General features: G+C 60.2%; 1 protein-coding gene across 2 annotated transcripts in view; it reads left to right on the forward strand.

The window, feature by feature from the left end:
* The window catches only part of POLE (DNA polymerase epsilon, catalytic subunit), a 35,968-nt gene extending 29,363 nt beyond the window's left edge, over positions 1–6,605 (forward strand). The window contains exons 40-49 of one of the 2 annotated variants that reach the window (XM_039505115.1): positions 86–259; positions 1,280–1,405; positions 2,219–2,339; positions 2,519–2,702; positions 3,128–3,259; positions 3,385–3,578; positions 3,934–4,134; positions 4,222–4,347; positions 5,754–5,843; positions 6,069–6,605. In XM_039505115.1, the coding sequence (XP_039361049.1) occupies positions 86–259; positions 1,280–1,405; positions 2,219–2,339; positions 2,519–2,702; positions 3,128–3,259; positions 3,385–3,578; positions 3,934–4,134; positions 4,222–4,347; positions 5,754–5,843; positions 6,069–6,179 (1,459 nt within the window). In that variant the 3' untranslated portion in view covers positions 6,180–6,605. Of the gene's footprint in view, positions 1–85; positions 367–1,279; positions 1,406–2,218; positions 2,340–2,518; positions 2,703–3,127; positions 3,260–3,384; positions 3,579–3,933; positions 4,135–4,221; positions 4,348–5,753; positions 5,844–6,068 lie in introns of those variants that run through there. The other variant, XR_005589561.1, reaches the window with a different exon arrangement.
* Positions 6,606–14,632: the final 8,027 nt, after the last annotated feature.

The raw sequence follows: 14,632 nt of genomic DNA on the forward strand, positions 1-14,632 counted from the left end.
CAGCATTTGGAGGGGTCAGGCTTCAGCTGAGGCCTGTGGAGTTGGCCCAGAGTTGAGCAGGGCCTGATCTCTGCTCTCCTGGCAGGATCCTGAAGAGCATGGTGGTGGGCTGGGTGAAGGAGATCACGCAGTACCACAACGTCTATGCTGACAACCAGGTGATCCACTTCTACCGCTGGCTCCGCTCGCCGGCCTCGCTGCTGCACGACCCGGCGCTGCACCGCACCCTGCACAACATGATGAAGAAGCTCTTCCTGCAGTGAGTGAGGGCGGGCGGCTGGCAGGCCGGAGGGGGCTGCTATAGGCCACGGTGTCGCCCTGTCACGGTGCCAGCTGCAGCCGGGTCCCCTGAGGAGCTAGCTGCAGGTGGGTAGGGCAGGCCCCAAAATAGACCTGGTCACCCCATTCGCTGCTGTACTCCTCTGGCTGTGGGGAGAGGGCTGGAGGCACGGACAGCCTCTGCTGTGCTGTGGGACTGCATCGCAGGTTGAGCACCACTAGGTGGCACCATTAATGTGCTCAACAAGTGGGGCCTGCTGCGGGGGCCATAGTGGAGCCGGGGGGGACAAGGCGTGGTGAGGCCTGCAGGCGGGGGGCACCACAGCTGGAGGGGATGAGGCGGGCTGAGACCTGCAGGAGGGGGAGCCAAGGGGATGAGGCGGGCTGAGACCTGCGGGCAGGGGGCCGTGGCAGAGTTTGGGGTGGGGGATGAGGTGTGCTGAGACCTTGGGGCGGGGGGGGGCGCACCGGAGCCAGGGGGATGGGGCATGCTGAGATCTGCGGGTGGGGGGGGCTGCACCGGAGCCAGGGGGATGGGGCATGCTGAGATCTGCGGGTGGGGGGGAGCCGTGCTTGGGCCCAGCGGCTCCCAAACATCAGTGGTTCATGTAGCACCTTGAACAAAGGCTGTGAGGTGAAGGGCTGGAAGATCTGGGAACCCTGCACTCACCTCCGCCCAGAACAGGTGATCCAGGCTGAGAGGTTCGGGGCCTGCTCCCATTAAACACAGGAGGGGTCATGGCAGCGCCTTTGCGTGGCTGTCGGGGCACTGCCATGCTCGCCAAAGGGCAGTGCATGCAGCCCAGCCGGCTGGGCTGGCCGCGCCCCGGGCCAGGCCTCCTGTGCCCAGCACCCTGCCAAGGGGAGCTCCCTTCAGAGACGCGATGCCCGACGGGGTCTGGGCCTGTGGAGGGGACTGGGGCGGCAGCATATGGGCCAGCGCTCTCTGGGGGCAGCACCGGCCTCACGTGCTCCTCTCCCCTTCGCGTCCTTCCCCCAGGCTGGTGGCTGAGTTCAAGCGACTCGGCTCTTCCGTGGTTTATGCCAACTTCAACCGCATCATCCTATGCACCAAGAAGCGGCGCATCGAGGACGCCATTGCCTACGTGGAGTACATCACCAACAGGTGTGGCTGGGAAGCTGGCTGAGTTCCCCTGGCCCTGCAGTGCAGAGCTGAGCCCCACAGCCGGGGCATGCGGAGAGGCTGCAGCCGACGGCTCTAGCCAGGACGTGGGCAGGGCTGTGGCTCTGTGGCGCAGAGCAGGAGTCAGTGGTTCCTGAAACCCAGGCACGCCCCCTAGATCCTCTGTGCAGTGGTGGTGTAGCCGTGTTGGGCCCCGGACGCTGGGCAGACCAGCTGGGGGAGGTAGCAATGTCTCTCTCCCCAGCAGAAGTTGGGCCAGTCAAAGATGTTCCCTTGCCCACTGCATCTGCCAGTCTGACTCCTGCATACCCCAGGCCAGTGAATTTCCCCTAGTGCCAGCTACGCATCCTGGCCTGGCTGGCTCGCAGCATGTCTGAGCCATTAGAGTGCAGGGGCTCCCCACAGGCCTTTGCATCTGGGGGGTGCTTGGGGTAGGGGGCAGCCTGATGAGCACAGTGTGTCGTCCCGGAGCCCCTGGATCAAACATGCCCCTTTGTCCCCAGCCCTGGAGCCTCTGTGGGGCAGACCTGGCACCCATGATGCCCCTGGTCAGAGCAGAGCCATGCTCCAGTCGTCTTATGCCAGGCCCACTCCCTGAAGTGGGTCTGATGTGAGGGGGCTCTACTGGCTGGCTGGGCAAGGGAGTGGCACCCCCATGTGGGGCACACATCCCACACTGCCCTCCTCTCTCGGGCCCCAAGGGGACTTTCCTCCGAGATGCAGAGTAGAAGGCAGACCCTGGGCGGGCTGCAGTCTCCGTGTGGCTCTGGGTCACCATCATCTCTTCCCTTCCAGCATCCACTCGAAGGAGATCTTCCACTCCCTGACCATCTCCTTCTCCCGCTGCTGGGAGTTCCTGCTCTGGATGGACCCGGCGAACTACGGGGGCATCAAGGGGAGAGTGGCCTCTGGGGAGGTGAGCGCCCAGGGCAGGCTGGGGCACACTGTGGAGAGGGGAGCAGGGGCTGTGCCAGGCGTGGGGGCAGGGGGATGGGTTGTCCCTGCAGGGCATGGGGCACTGTTAGCCCCCGAGGGAGGTGAAATGGGGCCAGGAATCAGGCGTGTAACTGTCCAGCGCTTGGCCCTTTGGTCTAGACGGGCACCAGTGAAAGGCAAGCGGGTGCTGAGGAGGGCAGTGAGGATGAAGAGGAGGAGGCTGAGGAGGAGGAAGAGCCAGGGGAGGCCAGTGTGGAGGATTTGCTGGAGAACAACTGGAACATTGTGCAGTACCTGCCCCAGGCAGCCTCCTGCCAGAACTACTTCCTCATGATCGTGTCGGGTGAGTGCGCCCCCTGCAGGGCTCATGGGGGGCCCTCCTCCCCCCAGGCACTTATTGCTGCCCCCCCACAGGAGCCAGATCCAGGCTCTTCCCTGCTGCCCCTTGAGACACTCAGTGCTGCCCCCTGGTGCTCAGTGGGGGCTCCCATCTCTGCCCATTCTGTTATGGACGCCGTCCATTAGGGTGACTGTGTTGTGATAGCAGCTGGGAGCCCCCGACCCTGCACAGACACAGGCCCTGGAAGGCACCCACGGGTGGGCAGCCCAGCTGAGGGGGCTCCCCAGGGATGGGGGTGGTGCACGCCTGCCGGGGCATCTCCGCCTGTCCGCCCATCAGGCGGCTCTGTGCCGGGGGCCAATCCCAAGCACCACGGGGTGCCATGCTGAGATCGTGATTGGAGCCTTGCCTCTGCCCCCTCTTCCCAGCCTACATCGTCGCCGTGTACCACAGCATGAAGGAGGAGATGCGGCGCAGCGCCCCCGGCAGCACGCCTGTCAGGAGGAGGCCCAGCAGCCAGGCCTCCCAGGAGGCTGTGGGCGAGGTGGGCACCATGCCTGGTGAGTTAAACTCTTCCCTTTGCCCTGGGGGCTGCGTCCTGCCGGACGCTGGGGTCTGGGGGGAGGCGAGCTGGCCCCGTCACGCCGCAGTCTGGCTCAGGGCGCCCTTTCCCCTCTCCCCCCAGGCGTGATCACCTTCTCGCAGGACTACGTCTCCAACGAGCTCACCCAGAGCTTCTTCACCATCACCCAGAAGATCCAGAAGAAGGTGACTGGCTCCCGCCATGCCACGCTGCCCTCGGACATGTTCCCAGCGCTGCCCGGCTCCTACCTGCCGCTCAACAACCCGGCGCTGGAGTTCATCAAATACGTCTGCAAGGTTAGCGGTGCGCCCGCTGCGCGGCAGAGCCCTGGGCCTGCTGGGTCAGCAGGGCTCTCTCCTTCCCCCTGTGCCCAGGACTCTGCCCCAGCCAGAGGAGGCACAGCTGCCAGGCTGGGGAATCCCCGGGCGGTCTTCCTCTAATCTGCAGCCTGCCCATGCCACTCACCTCCTGCAGAGAGCGGGAGGCCCTGGCGCAGGGCTCCAGCCCGCTAGTTTCCCCAGGAAGGATTTACCCCTCCCCTGCTGCCCCAGTCGGCTGCTATCACTGCCCCAGGGACTCTGCAGGCCATGTGAGAGGGGCACAGACCCCCACCTTGCAGCCGGTGGCCCATGCAGCTCTCCCCTCCGGCAGGTGCTGTCGCTGGATGCCAACATAACCAATCAGGTGAACAAGCTGAAGCGGGACCTACTGCGCCTGGTGGACGTGGGTGAGTTCTCGGAGGAGGCCCAGTTCCGGGACCCCTGCCGCTCCTACGTGCTCTCCGAGGTGATCTGCCGCAACTGCAACTTCTGCAGGGACCTGGACCTCTGCAAAGACCCAAGCCCCTGCCAGGTACCAGGCTGCCACGGAAGCTTGCTGGGCTCCCACACAGAACTCTAGCAAGTGCCCCGCTCCTGCTGACCCTGTCTCTGCCCTTAGGATGGCGCTGTGCCCCCCAGCTGGGTGTGCTCCAACTGCCAGGCAGAGTATGAGCGCGACTCCATCGAAGCAGCCCTGGTGGAAGCCCTACAGAAGAAGCTGATGGCCTTCATGCTGCAGGACCTGGTGAGAGGCAGAGGGAGGGACTGTCTCGGTGTGGCCCTTGCTGCCGCTCATGTCCAGCTGCTGGGCACGGGGCTGCTCTCCGCACAGCGGCGGGGGAATGGGGTGTCCGCTTGAGGCACATGAATCATAGAATATCAGGGTTGGAAGGGACCTCAGGAGGTATCTAGTCCACCCCCCTGCTCAAAGCAGGACCAAACCCAACTAAATCATCCCAGCCAGGGCTTTGTCAAGCCTGACCTTAAAAACCTCTAAGGAAGGAGATTCCACCACCTCCCTAGGGAACCCATTCCAGTGCTTCACCACCCTCCTAGTGAAATAGTGTTTCCTAATATCCAACCTAAACCTCCCCCACTGCAACTTGAGACCATTGCTCCTTGTTCTGTCATCAGCCACCACTGAGAACAGTCTAGATCCATCCTCTTTGAAACCCTCTTTCAGGTAGTTGAAAGCAGCTATCAAATCCTCCCTCATTCTTCTCTTCTGCAGACTAAACAATCCCAGTTCCCTCAGCCTCTCCTCAGAAGTCATGTGCTCCAGCCCCCTAATCATTTTTGTTGCCCTCCGCTGGACTCTTTCCAATTTCTCCACATCCTTCTTGTAGTGTGGGGCCCAAAACTGGACACAGTACTCCAGATGAGGCCTCACCAATGTCAAATAGAGGGGAACGATCATGTCCCTCGATCTGCTGGCAATGCCCCTACTTATTCGCCCAAAATTCTGTTAGCCTTCTTGGCAACAAGGGCACACTGCTGACTCATCCAGCTTCTTGTCCGCTGTAACCCCTAGGTCCTTTTCTGCAGAACTGCCGCTTAGCCAGTCGGTCCCCAGCCTGTAGCAGTGCATGGGATTTTTCCGTCCTAAGTGCAGGACTCTGCACTTGTCCTTGTTGAACTTCATCAGGTTTCTTTTGGCCCAATCCTCTAATTTGTCTAGGTCCCTCTGTATCCTATCCCTACCCTCCAGCGTATCTACCACTCCTCCCAGTTTAGTGTCATCTGCAGACTTGCTGAGGGTGCAGTCCATGCCGTTCTCCAGATCATTAGTGAAGATATTGAACAAAACCGGCCCCAGGACCGACCCCTGGGGCACCCCGCTTGAAACTGGCTGCCAGTTAGACATGGAGCCATTGGTCACTACCCGTTGAGCCCCACGATCTAGCCAGCTTTCTATCCACCTTATGAGACGGAGCCCAGTGCCATCTGACTGGCATGATTGCAGTGTGCTTAGCAGCCGCTGTTGGGGGGGTAGGGGCTGGCTTCAGCCTCAGGGCCACACAGCCCCCCTCTGCAGGGCCCTGCTGGCGACTGGGGCCGGACAAAGCGAGGCTGTCCCCTCGGCCTGGCGCTGGGGGCTGGGGCCCAATCCCAGGCTAGCCCCTCACCTCAGCAAAGCTCCTCTGCTCCCAGGTGTGTGTGAAGTGCAAAGGCGTGAAGGAGACACACATGCCCATCTACTGCACCTGTGCTGGAGACTTCGCCCTGCTCATCCAGACCAAGGTACGTGCCCCTGTCGGACCCCTAGCCCCACCATGCTCCATGGGAAATGGTGGCCAGGAGTCGAGCAAACCCAGCCCCCTCCTGGCCCAGCCTCTCCTCCCTGTGCCCGCTGGCTCCTCATGTCCTGCCCTGTGCCTGGTGCTGGCACATGCGCTCCCCACCCACACCTCCCCCTGTGGGCTGCAGCCCGGCCACCTCTCCCAACCGCTCCCTCTGCTCCCGCAGGCCTTCGTGGAGCAGATCAACGTCTTCCGCAGCATTGCCCGGCACTACGGCATGGCCCACCTGCTCGAGACCATCGAGTGGCTGCTGCAGCTGAACCCGCAGCTCCGGTGATGACAGACCAGCCCCCTTCCCCGCTGCCACGGGCCCCAGGAGCAGGGGGGTTGCTGAGCCCTGCGCTGCAGCAGCTTTTACCACTGGCAGTTGGCACCCCCGGCCTGCCCCTTGGCTTTCCTGCTGCCAGCTCCGAGGCCTGCAGTGTGACTGAGGTCAAGGTGCCAGCTCAGCCGTGCCCAGCGCTGCAGGCTTTGGAGGGACTGAAGCTCTGCATGGTGCAGGGCAGCGCCATGCTGCCCTGGCACTGACTGACTGAAAGCTCTCGCTGGCTGCCCTGGTAAAGGAGCAGCGGGAGTGAAGCCAGGGGCAGCCTGGCCTCTCAGCGCGGCTCCTTTCTGCACCCCCAGTCCTGGGTGCAGGGGGGTGGCCCTGGTGGTTTTTATGAGGGTTTTTGATACGTTTGTGAATAAAGAGTTGCTCTGACGAGTGCCAGGCTGTTGAGGACGGGCGGGGGGCAGCGCGTGCATGTACCTCAGCGGGAGGGAGGGAGCACCTGGGAAATGAGTGCCCTCCCCTCCCACAGCCCAGGGCTCCCCCCCGCCCCCGCGCAGCCTGGTGGTGCAGTGAGGAATGGGGGCTGGCAGTGGGGGAAGAGGGCTCCCCATGGGCCAGACTGGGCTGCAGCCCTGGCATGGACTGAGGAGAGGCAGCTGCCGCATGGGGCACTGGGGCCACTGGCCTTGATTTCACACGTGGCCGGTGGTGTCACAGGAGAGCCCAGCTCTGCTACTCGGCACTTACTGGGCCTTCGGGTGTCCTGGGTGCCAGGCCCTGGCCTCCCGTGGGCGTGAGTGACTAATCTGCCCCACCACTGCAGGATGGGCAGGGTGAGTGCAGGGGGGGCAGGGGAACAGGTCTCTGTGCTCTGATTGGCCGAGGGGTTTGGAGGCAGGGCATTGTTCACACCCGAAGGCTGATCCCCCGGTCCCATCTCGGGTACCAAGGTGTACGGTTGTGACTTAATCAGAGGGATTAATATTAGGGAGGGAGAGGAATTATTTAAGCTTAGTACCAATGTGGACACAAGAACAAATGGATATAAACTGGACACTAGGAAGTTTAGACTTGAAATTAGATGAAGTTTTCTAGCCATCAGAGGAGTGAAGTTCTGGAACAGCCTTCCAAGGAGAGTAGTGGGGGCAAAAGATATATCTGGCTTTAAGACTAAGCTTGATAAGTTTATGGAGGGGATGGTATGATGGGGTAGCCTAATTTTGGCAATTAATTTGGCAATTGATCTTTGATTATCAGCAGGTAAGTATGCCCAGTTGTCTGTGATGGGATGTTAGATGGGATGGGATCTGAGTTACTACAGAGAATTCTTTCCTGCGTGCTGGCTGGTGAGTCTTGCCCACATGCTCAGGGTTTAACTGATCGCCATATTTGGGGTCGGGAAGGAATTTTCCTCCAGGGCAGATTGGCAGAGGCCCTGAAGGTTTTTCGCCTTCCTCTGCAGCGTGGAGCACGGGTCACTTGCTGGAGGATTCTCTGCAGCTTGAGGTCTTCAAACCACGATCTGAGGACTTCAATAACTCAGACATAGGTTAGGGGTTTGTTACAGGAGTGAGTGGGTGAGATTCTGTGGCCTGCGTTGTGGAGGAGGTCAGACTAGATGATCATAATGGTCCCTTCTGACTTTAGTCTATGAGTCTATGACTGATTCACATCTTCCTGCCCTGCCAGGGCACCTGCTATCCCAGCTGTGCCCATCCCTGTGCCAGCAGGCCACCCTCCCCAGGGCGCTAGCTCCTTCCACAGCCTCGCCTGGCCTATGGCTCCCTCGCCTTCCCTGGGCAGGGTGGCACTGCGGTGCTCTCCTGGCAGGCTGGGGCGCTGCACACCGGGGTGCCTGATGGTGGCCCATAAAATGCCCCACTCCCAGCAGAGTCCCTGGGCCAAGGAGCCATGGGCTCATTTCGCTGTAAACTCTGCAGCTGTGCAGCAGCCTATTAAGCGCTGCGCAGGAGCTCAGGGAACCCGCCCCCCCCCCGGGACCTGCCGTAGCTGGGGGAGGGGCGCCTGTCCCCAACTCAGCCCGGGACCTGCCATGGCTTGGGGGAGGGGGGCACCTATCCAGCGGCCCCAGCCTCAGCACTGCCGCTGAGGGGAGAGGCGCCTCCCCTCCCCCAAGCCCAGGTGCTGCTGTGGGAAGAGAACTGGGGGGAGTCCTCTCTCCCTGTTGTAGCCCTGGGGTAGCCTGCACCCCAAACCCCCCACCCCAGAGCCTGCCCCCTAACCCTCTGCCCCAGTGTGCCCCCTCCCACACTCCAAACCCCTCGGCCCCACCCCTGCCACATGAATTTTGTTTTGTACACCAATAACAGGTGATGTGTCACGTGACACCTCCATACTGGTGCACATAACATTCATTCCGCACATGCGTGGGAAACCTGAGGGGACACTGGCCGTGGGAGGTCAGTGGCCGGGGGCTCGGGCACATGGTTTCGTCCAGCCTGGGCTGCAGGAGGATTCGCTCTCTTCGCTTCAGCCCGAGTGCCCCCTGGCAGAGTTCTCCTAGTGGAAGCTGCAGCACACGGCACTGACTGCGGGTCTGGGCCGTTCTGTTCTTCACACAGGCTGCCCCTGCCCGGGCCCGAGGCTTGTGCTCATGTGGCAGCCTCTGCCCATCTTCATGGGCGCCCCAGCCTGTGCTCGAGGGACAGGGCCCTGCCTCAGTTTCCCCATCTATCAAGTGAGGCTAATGCTGCTCACCTTGGTGAAGTGCTCCAAGCTCTGCTGCTGAAAAGGCCTGGGTCTGAGCTCGGGGGTGTGAGGGGGAGGGGGCAGTGAAGGTGCTGGGCTCACAGCGTAAGCATCAGCTGTTAACCCCACACGCATGGCTCTGCCTAGCCAGGAAGGGTGCTTGGCTCTAGCCTGCTCCATCTTTGGCCTTTGCTGAGCCTGGCACTGCCAGGGCTGATTAATGCCCAGTATTAGCACGTGGGGGGCTGATGGGCTGGCCTGTCTCACTGGAATCTGGTCTGAGAAGCCACTCGGCTCCTGGAGGGGTAGGTGCTGGGCTGTGCCAGGCATGGTGCCATCCGGCTGCCTGGAGTGGGGCTGTTGACTCAGGGCAGAGGGGTAGGGGAGGTTGGATGTTAAAAACACTCCTGGAAGTGGAGACTGGCTCCCCCAGCCCATGCCCTGCTTCTGCTCTGCAGCTGCATGAGGGGGCAGAGCCAGCCGGGGGTGCGGGCACTGGGCTGGGCAGCTGGGGGGACTGTCCTGCAGTTCCAGATGGCAGCCAGCAGGAGGAGCTGCTGCCCTGCTTTGCAGCCTCCTTTGGCTGGTGCAGGAGCCTGGGCTGGGAATGGTCTGGTCTGTAGGCTCCTAGCAGTGGGGTCTCTGGGCACCTCCCATCCATGCATGTGACTAACATCTGTGTCCCCCTCCCTTTTAGCCACTGGACTGGATGCCACCCCCACCCCCTTTGTGACCCACTTTAGCTAGCCACTTGCCAGGCATTTGGGGCCAGTTTCACCCCACCCAGACCCACCTTGTGTTATGAAAACAGCCCGCAGGGACCCTCCCATTCCTGCCCCCTAATTCCTTACCCTGCTCACTTCCATGCTGCGTTGGGAAAGCCAAACCCCCGTCCTGCTAAGCAAACCCCTACAGCAAACCCACGCCCAGGGGATGGGATGGGATGGGGGCAGGCGAGAGCTGCCACTGCTAGAGCTGCTCAACAATCACCTATTGTTTGTGGGAAATTTGGAAGCAATTCTGGAGTCTCAGACAAAGTCCCTCAGCGTCTCTGATATTTTAACTGGCCGGGGTTCAAATGGGCTTTTTGTCAAAAGCCAAAAGTGTGGCCTGAAAACTGGGCCTTGCTGGTTTTTTCATTAAAGAAAATAAACACAGCACTGCCCCGCAGCCATTGCTCCTTTGGGGCAAGAAGCTGCTTTGAGTTAAACCTTTGCCAAGTCAGTTTCATCCCAGCCGGCGCTGCCCCCTCCTGTGCCCAGGCTCTGCACCCCTCTCCCCGCTCTGCGCTGAGTGCAGGAGCGGAGGGCAGCCAGGGGGCTTTGAGCAGATCCCAGACCGCCCTAATGACAGGCCTGTCATGGCAAACCCATGTGTGATCCCACCGCTGCCAGCATGTGCGGGATGGGGCTGTGACCAGAAGAGAGGGGCAGGGAGCACCTCTTGCAGGGGCCAGATGCCCATTAACCAGCGTGGTTGCTGCTCCTTGCCTCCCCTGGCAGGAATCAGGGAATGGAGCTGGCTGGACAGTACAGAGAAACCCGACCCTAATGGGCCTGCCGCACCATGGAATCGAGTTAGCAGGAGGCGCTGCCCCCCGCCCTTTCTGGGAAGCAGAGATTCCGGCAGGTGCCTGCCCCCTGGGGCTGGGGTTAGCGAGTTACACGCTCCCAGCTCCTCCTCTTGGGCAAAACCCACCCTGCGAGCTGGGCTTGGCTCCGCGCTGCCCCCTGAGGGCTGAGATACGGGGGGCTCCGGGCAGCTCGCATGTGCCACCGGAGGAGACCAGTGCAATCAGCAGGGGCGGGGCTGGGCAGCTAGGCGCAGGGATGGAGAGAGCCTGGTTGATGTTGCCCTGTTACTGACCCCCAGCCTGGGGCCTGGTCACTTCCCTCTGGCCAGCGCTGAAGGGGCTCAGGGATCCCCTGCTGTGTTGGGGGAGGTTCTACGCCCGTGGCCACCTGGGGCAGGAAGATTGCCCCTTGCTGTGAGGGGAGCCAGAGGTCAGTTCTGGGGCAGCAGGGGCGCTAGGGCAGCAGGGGCGCTAGGGCAGCAGTGTGGGCGATGCTGCCTCCAGCTAGTGCTCCAGGTGGGATCAGGGTCTTGGAGAGACTCACCCTAGCGCCGTGTCTAGCGCAGCCTGAGGCCTGGCTGGGAGCTGCTGGGCCCAGCTGACGGTAAGCGCAGCGATGCTAGCAGCTCCCGGGCACCAGCCGTGTGTTACTGCAGCACCGGCCTCCTGCTCCCAGGGGTGGCCAGCCACCAGCCCTAATGCCCCCCCCCCCACTTGCATTACATTGATGACATCATCATCTGGACCCACGGAAAGGAGGCCCTTGAGGAATTCCACCTGGATTTCAACCATTTCCACCCCACCATCAGCCTCAGCCTGGACCAGTCCACACAAGAGATCCACTTCCTGGACACTACAGTGCAGATAAGTGATAGTCACATAAACACCATCTTATACCGGAAACCCACTGACCGCTATACTTACCTACATGCCTCCAGCTTTCATCCAGGACACATCACATGATCCATTGTCTACAGCCAAGCCCTAAGATACAACTGCATTTACTCCAATCCCTCACACAGAGACAAACACCTACAGGATCTCTATCAAGCGTTCTTAAATACCCACCTGGGGGAGTGAGGAAACAGATTGACAGAGTGAGATGGGTACCCAGAAATCACCTACTACAGGACAGGCCCAGCAAGGAAAATAACAGAACACCACTGGCCATCACGTACAGGCCCCAGCTAAAACCTCTTCAGCGCATTATCAATGATCTACAACCTATCCTGGAAAACGATCCCCCACTCTCACAGACCTTGGGAGGCAGACCAGTCCTCCCTTACAGACAGCCCCCCAACCTGAAGCAAATACTCACCAGCAACTACACACCACACCACAGAAACACTAACCCAGGAACCCGAATCCCTGTAAAACCTCATTGCCTTCTCTGTGCCCATATCTACTCTAGCGACACCATCAGAGGACCCAGCCACATCAGCCACCCCATCAGGGACTCATTCACCAGCCATCTACCAATGTGATCTATGCCATCGTGTGCCAGCAATGCCCCTCTGCCATGTACATTGGCCAAACCGGACAGTCTGTATGTAAAAGAATAAGTGGACACAAATCTGACATCAGGAATGGTAACATACAGAAGCCAGTAGAACACTTCAATCTCCCTGAACATTCAATAACAGATTTAAAAGTTGCCATCCTGCAACAAAAATTTAAAAAATGGACTTCAAAGAGAAACAGCAGAACTAAAATTCATTTGTAAATTTAACACCATTAATTTGGGCTGGAACAGGGACTGGGAGTGGCTGGCTCCCTACAAAAGCAACTTTCCCTCTCTTGGTATTGACACTTCCTCATCTATTATTGGGAGTGGACCACTTTCAGACATCTCATAGAGCTGGAAGGGACCTTAAAAGGCTCTGGAGTCCAGTCCCCTGCTTTCACGAGCAGGACCAAGTACTGTCCCTGAGGTTTTTTGGTGCACCCTAGATCCCTAAATGGCCCCCCTCAAGGATTGAGCTCCCACCCCTGGGTTTAGCAGGCCAATGCTCACACCACTGAGCTACCCCTCCCTCCAATTAGCCCTGTCAATACTGGTTCTCCACTTGTGAGGTAACTCCCTTCTCTCCATGTGTCAGTATCGAATGCCTGCAGCTGTAACTTTCACTCCTGAAGAAGTGGGGGTTTTACCCACGAAAGCTTATGCCCAAATAAACGTGAGAGTCTTTAAGGTGCCACTGGACTCCTCCCAGTAGGCCAGCCAGGGTGTAAAATGCCAGGAGAGGTGCATTGGCCTGCCCAGCAGTTGCACCGTGCATGCATTTCTTCACCTTGTGTGGTTGCGGTTTTGTCATGCCATAAAGTCTGTGCATGTAACTGAGCCACACATGCACGTGGGCACGTTCACGGTGCTTGTGCCTACACCACGCTGCAACGGCTTGCACGTTCAAGAAACGGGACCAGTCGTGGATGCTGGTGAGGGCTCATCAGAACAGAGCAGCTCTGAAAGGCCCATCGAAAAGACAAAGGCCTGGTGGTGTTACAATAAAAACCCTGACTGTACAACCTGGCTTTACAAAGTCGATGAACTTACAGCCAAATGCCTTGTGTGTTGTCAAGTATTTTCCGGCTGTAAGGCTAATCAGTGAGGTTTTGCTGTCTCTCTCATTTTCTTAGGTGATGCTATTTTAGGCTCTGTATTTTCAAACAATGGCATTAACTAGCGCCCGGGCGCACACGTTGAAACGTGCATTAACAAGCAAAGGAACCTAAACCCCATCGCGCTATTTAAAAATAAGATTCACATTGCAACGGGTGATTTTGCAGCATTGTTTATTTATGCAATATGCTTAAAATGTGACAGTGTGACTCATCCGACGCTTGTTTCCAGCGAAGGCAGTGGCGGCTCTGGAGGGAGTGAGGTTCAGAGCACAGTAGTCAGGCGTTAATGCCATTACATCCTCCCGGAATAGATCCCCCAGCTTCTGCCCCTGGCCCCCTCCCCTAGGCCCTGGCCGGGTGCAGCGTCTCTGACCTGGCCCTGGGCGCTCTTTGGCGCAAAGCCCCGGTCTCCTTGCCCTCCTCTTCCCAGGGGCATGGGAGCTGGCCCTGGACGCCCTTAACAGCAGAAAGACCTCTCCCCTCCCCTCCCCTCCACTTTCCGTCCCCAGCTCCAGCTGCTCCCGGGACTCTCCTCCGGGGCCCATGGGGCTTGGCAGCCCTGAGTGTTGCCCTGGGGTGGGCAGGGGCTCAGGAATGGTCCGACCCCTAACCCTTGCCCGGTCCTGCAGGGGACTGGGGGGACCAGCCCTGGGTTCTGGCTGCCCTGGCCCCTGCGTTCTCCTAGAGGTCACAGCAGGAAGCTGCTAATGCGCTGGGATTTGCCGCAGAAACAGAAGAGCCAGAAAATGAGATTATGCTCAGAACCCCCCCTGCTTGCTCTGACTCGGTTCCCTCCAAGCCGCTTTCTAATTGCTTTAGCGGCTCCCCGGGCACTTAGCGGCACCAGCAGCCCGCACTGAGTGTGTGTGGGGGGGAGGCACAGGGGTGTATCCGGCATGTGATGCCATCACACGGGGAGACGTGACAGGGGGTCCGGGTTCAGGGCTGTCTGGTGAGTCGGGCATCATGTGGGGCAGCTGCAGTCGCTCTGATGGCTTTCCCTGCACTGGCGAGCTGGGGGCAGCGTCTTTCTGCACCTCCTGTCCCAGGCCGGCAGGCAGGGAGCTACGTGCCGCTGGGCCCCGGGCAGCAGGGGGAGGAACCTGAGAGCAGCCCACTGCGTCACAGCGTGGGCTCGGGCCGCAGGCGGCTACCGTCCCCATCCCATTAGCCAGCCCTGCTCAGAGCAACGGCCCTGCACCAGGCTGGTCACGTCCCTGCGGCCCCTCCACAGCGCCCAGCGGCTGAGCTGAGCAATGGGGGCAAGGCCAGGCAGTGCCTGGCGGGGCCGCGCCGCAGCCACACCTCACAGCTCGGTAGCGTAGATGGGCCCTGTCACGGAGTGTGGGGGAGTCAGGGCCCTGCTCCCCTCTTCCTGCCATTCACCGGGACTCTCCGCCAGCCAGTAACACAGAAGGTTTATTAGCCGACAGGAACACAGTCCCAAGCAGGGCTTGTAGGTACAACCAGGACCCCTCAGCCAGGTCCCTCTGGGGGCTTCAGGGAGCTTAGACCCCAGCCTGGGGTTCCCTGCGTTGCACCCCCAGCCCAA

Source organism: Mauremys reevesii, linkage group 18, assembly GCF_016161935.1.
Source record: "Mauremys reevesii isolate NIE-2019 linkage group 18, ASM1616193v1, whole genome shotgun sequence".
NCBI classification, from domain to species: Eukaryota; Metazoa; Chordata; order Testudines; family Geoemydidae; genus Mauremys; species Mauremys reevesii.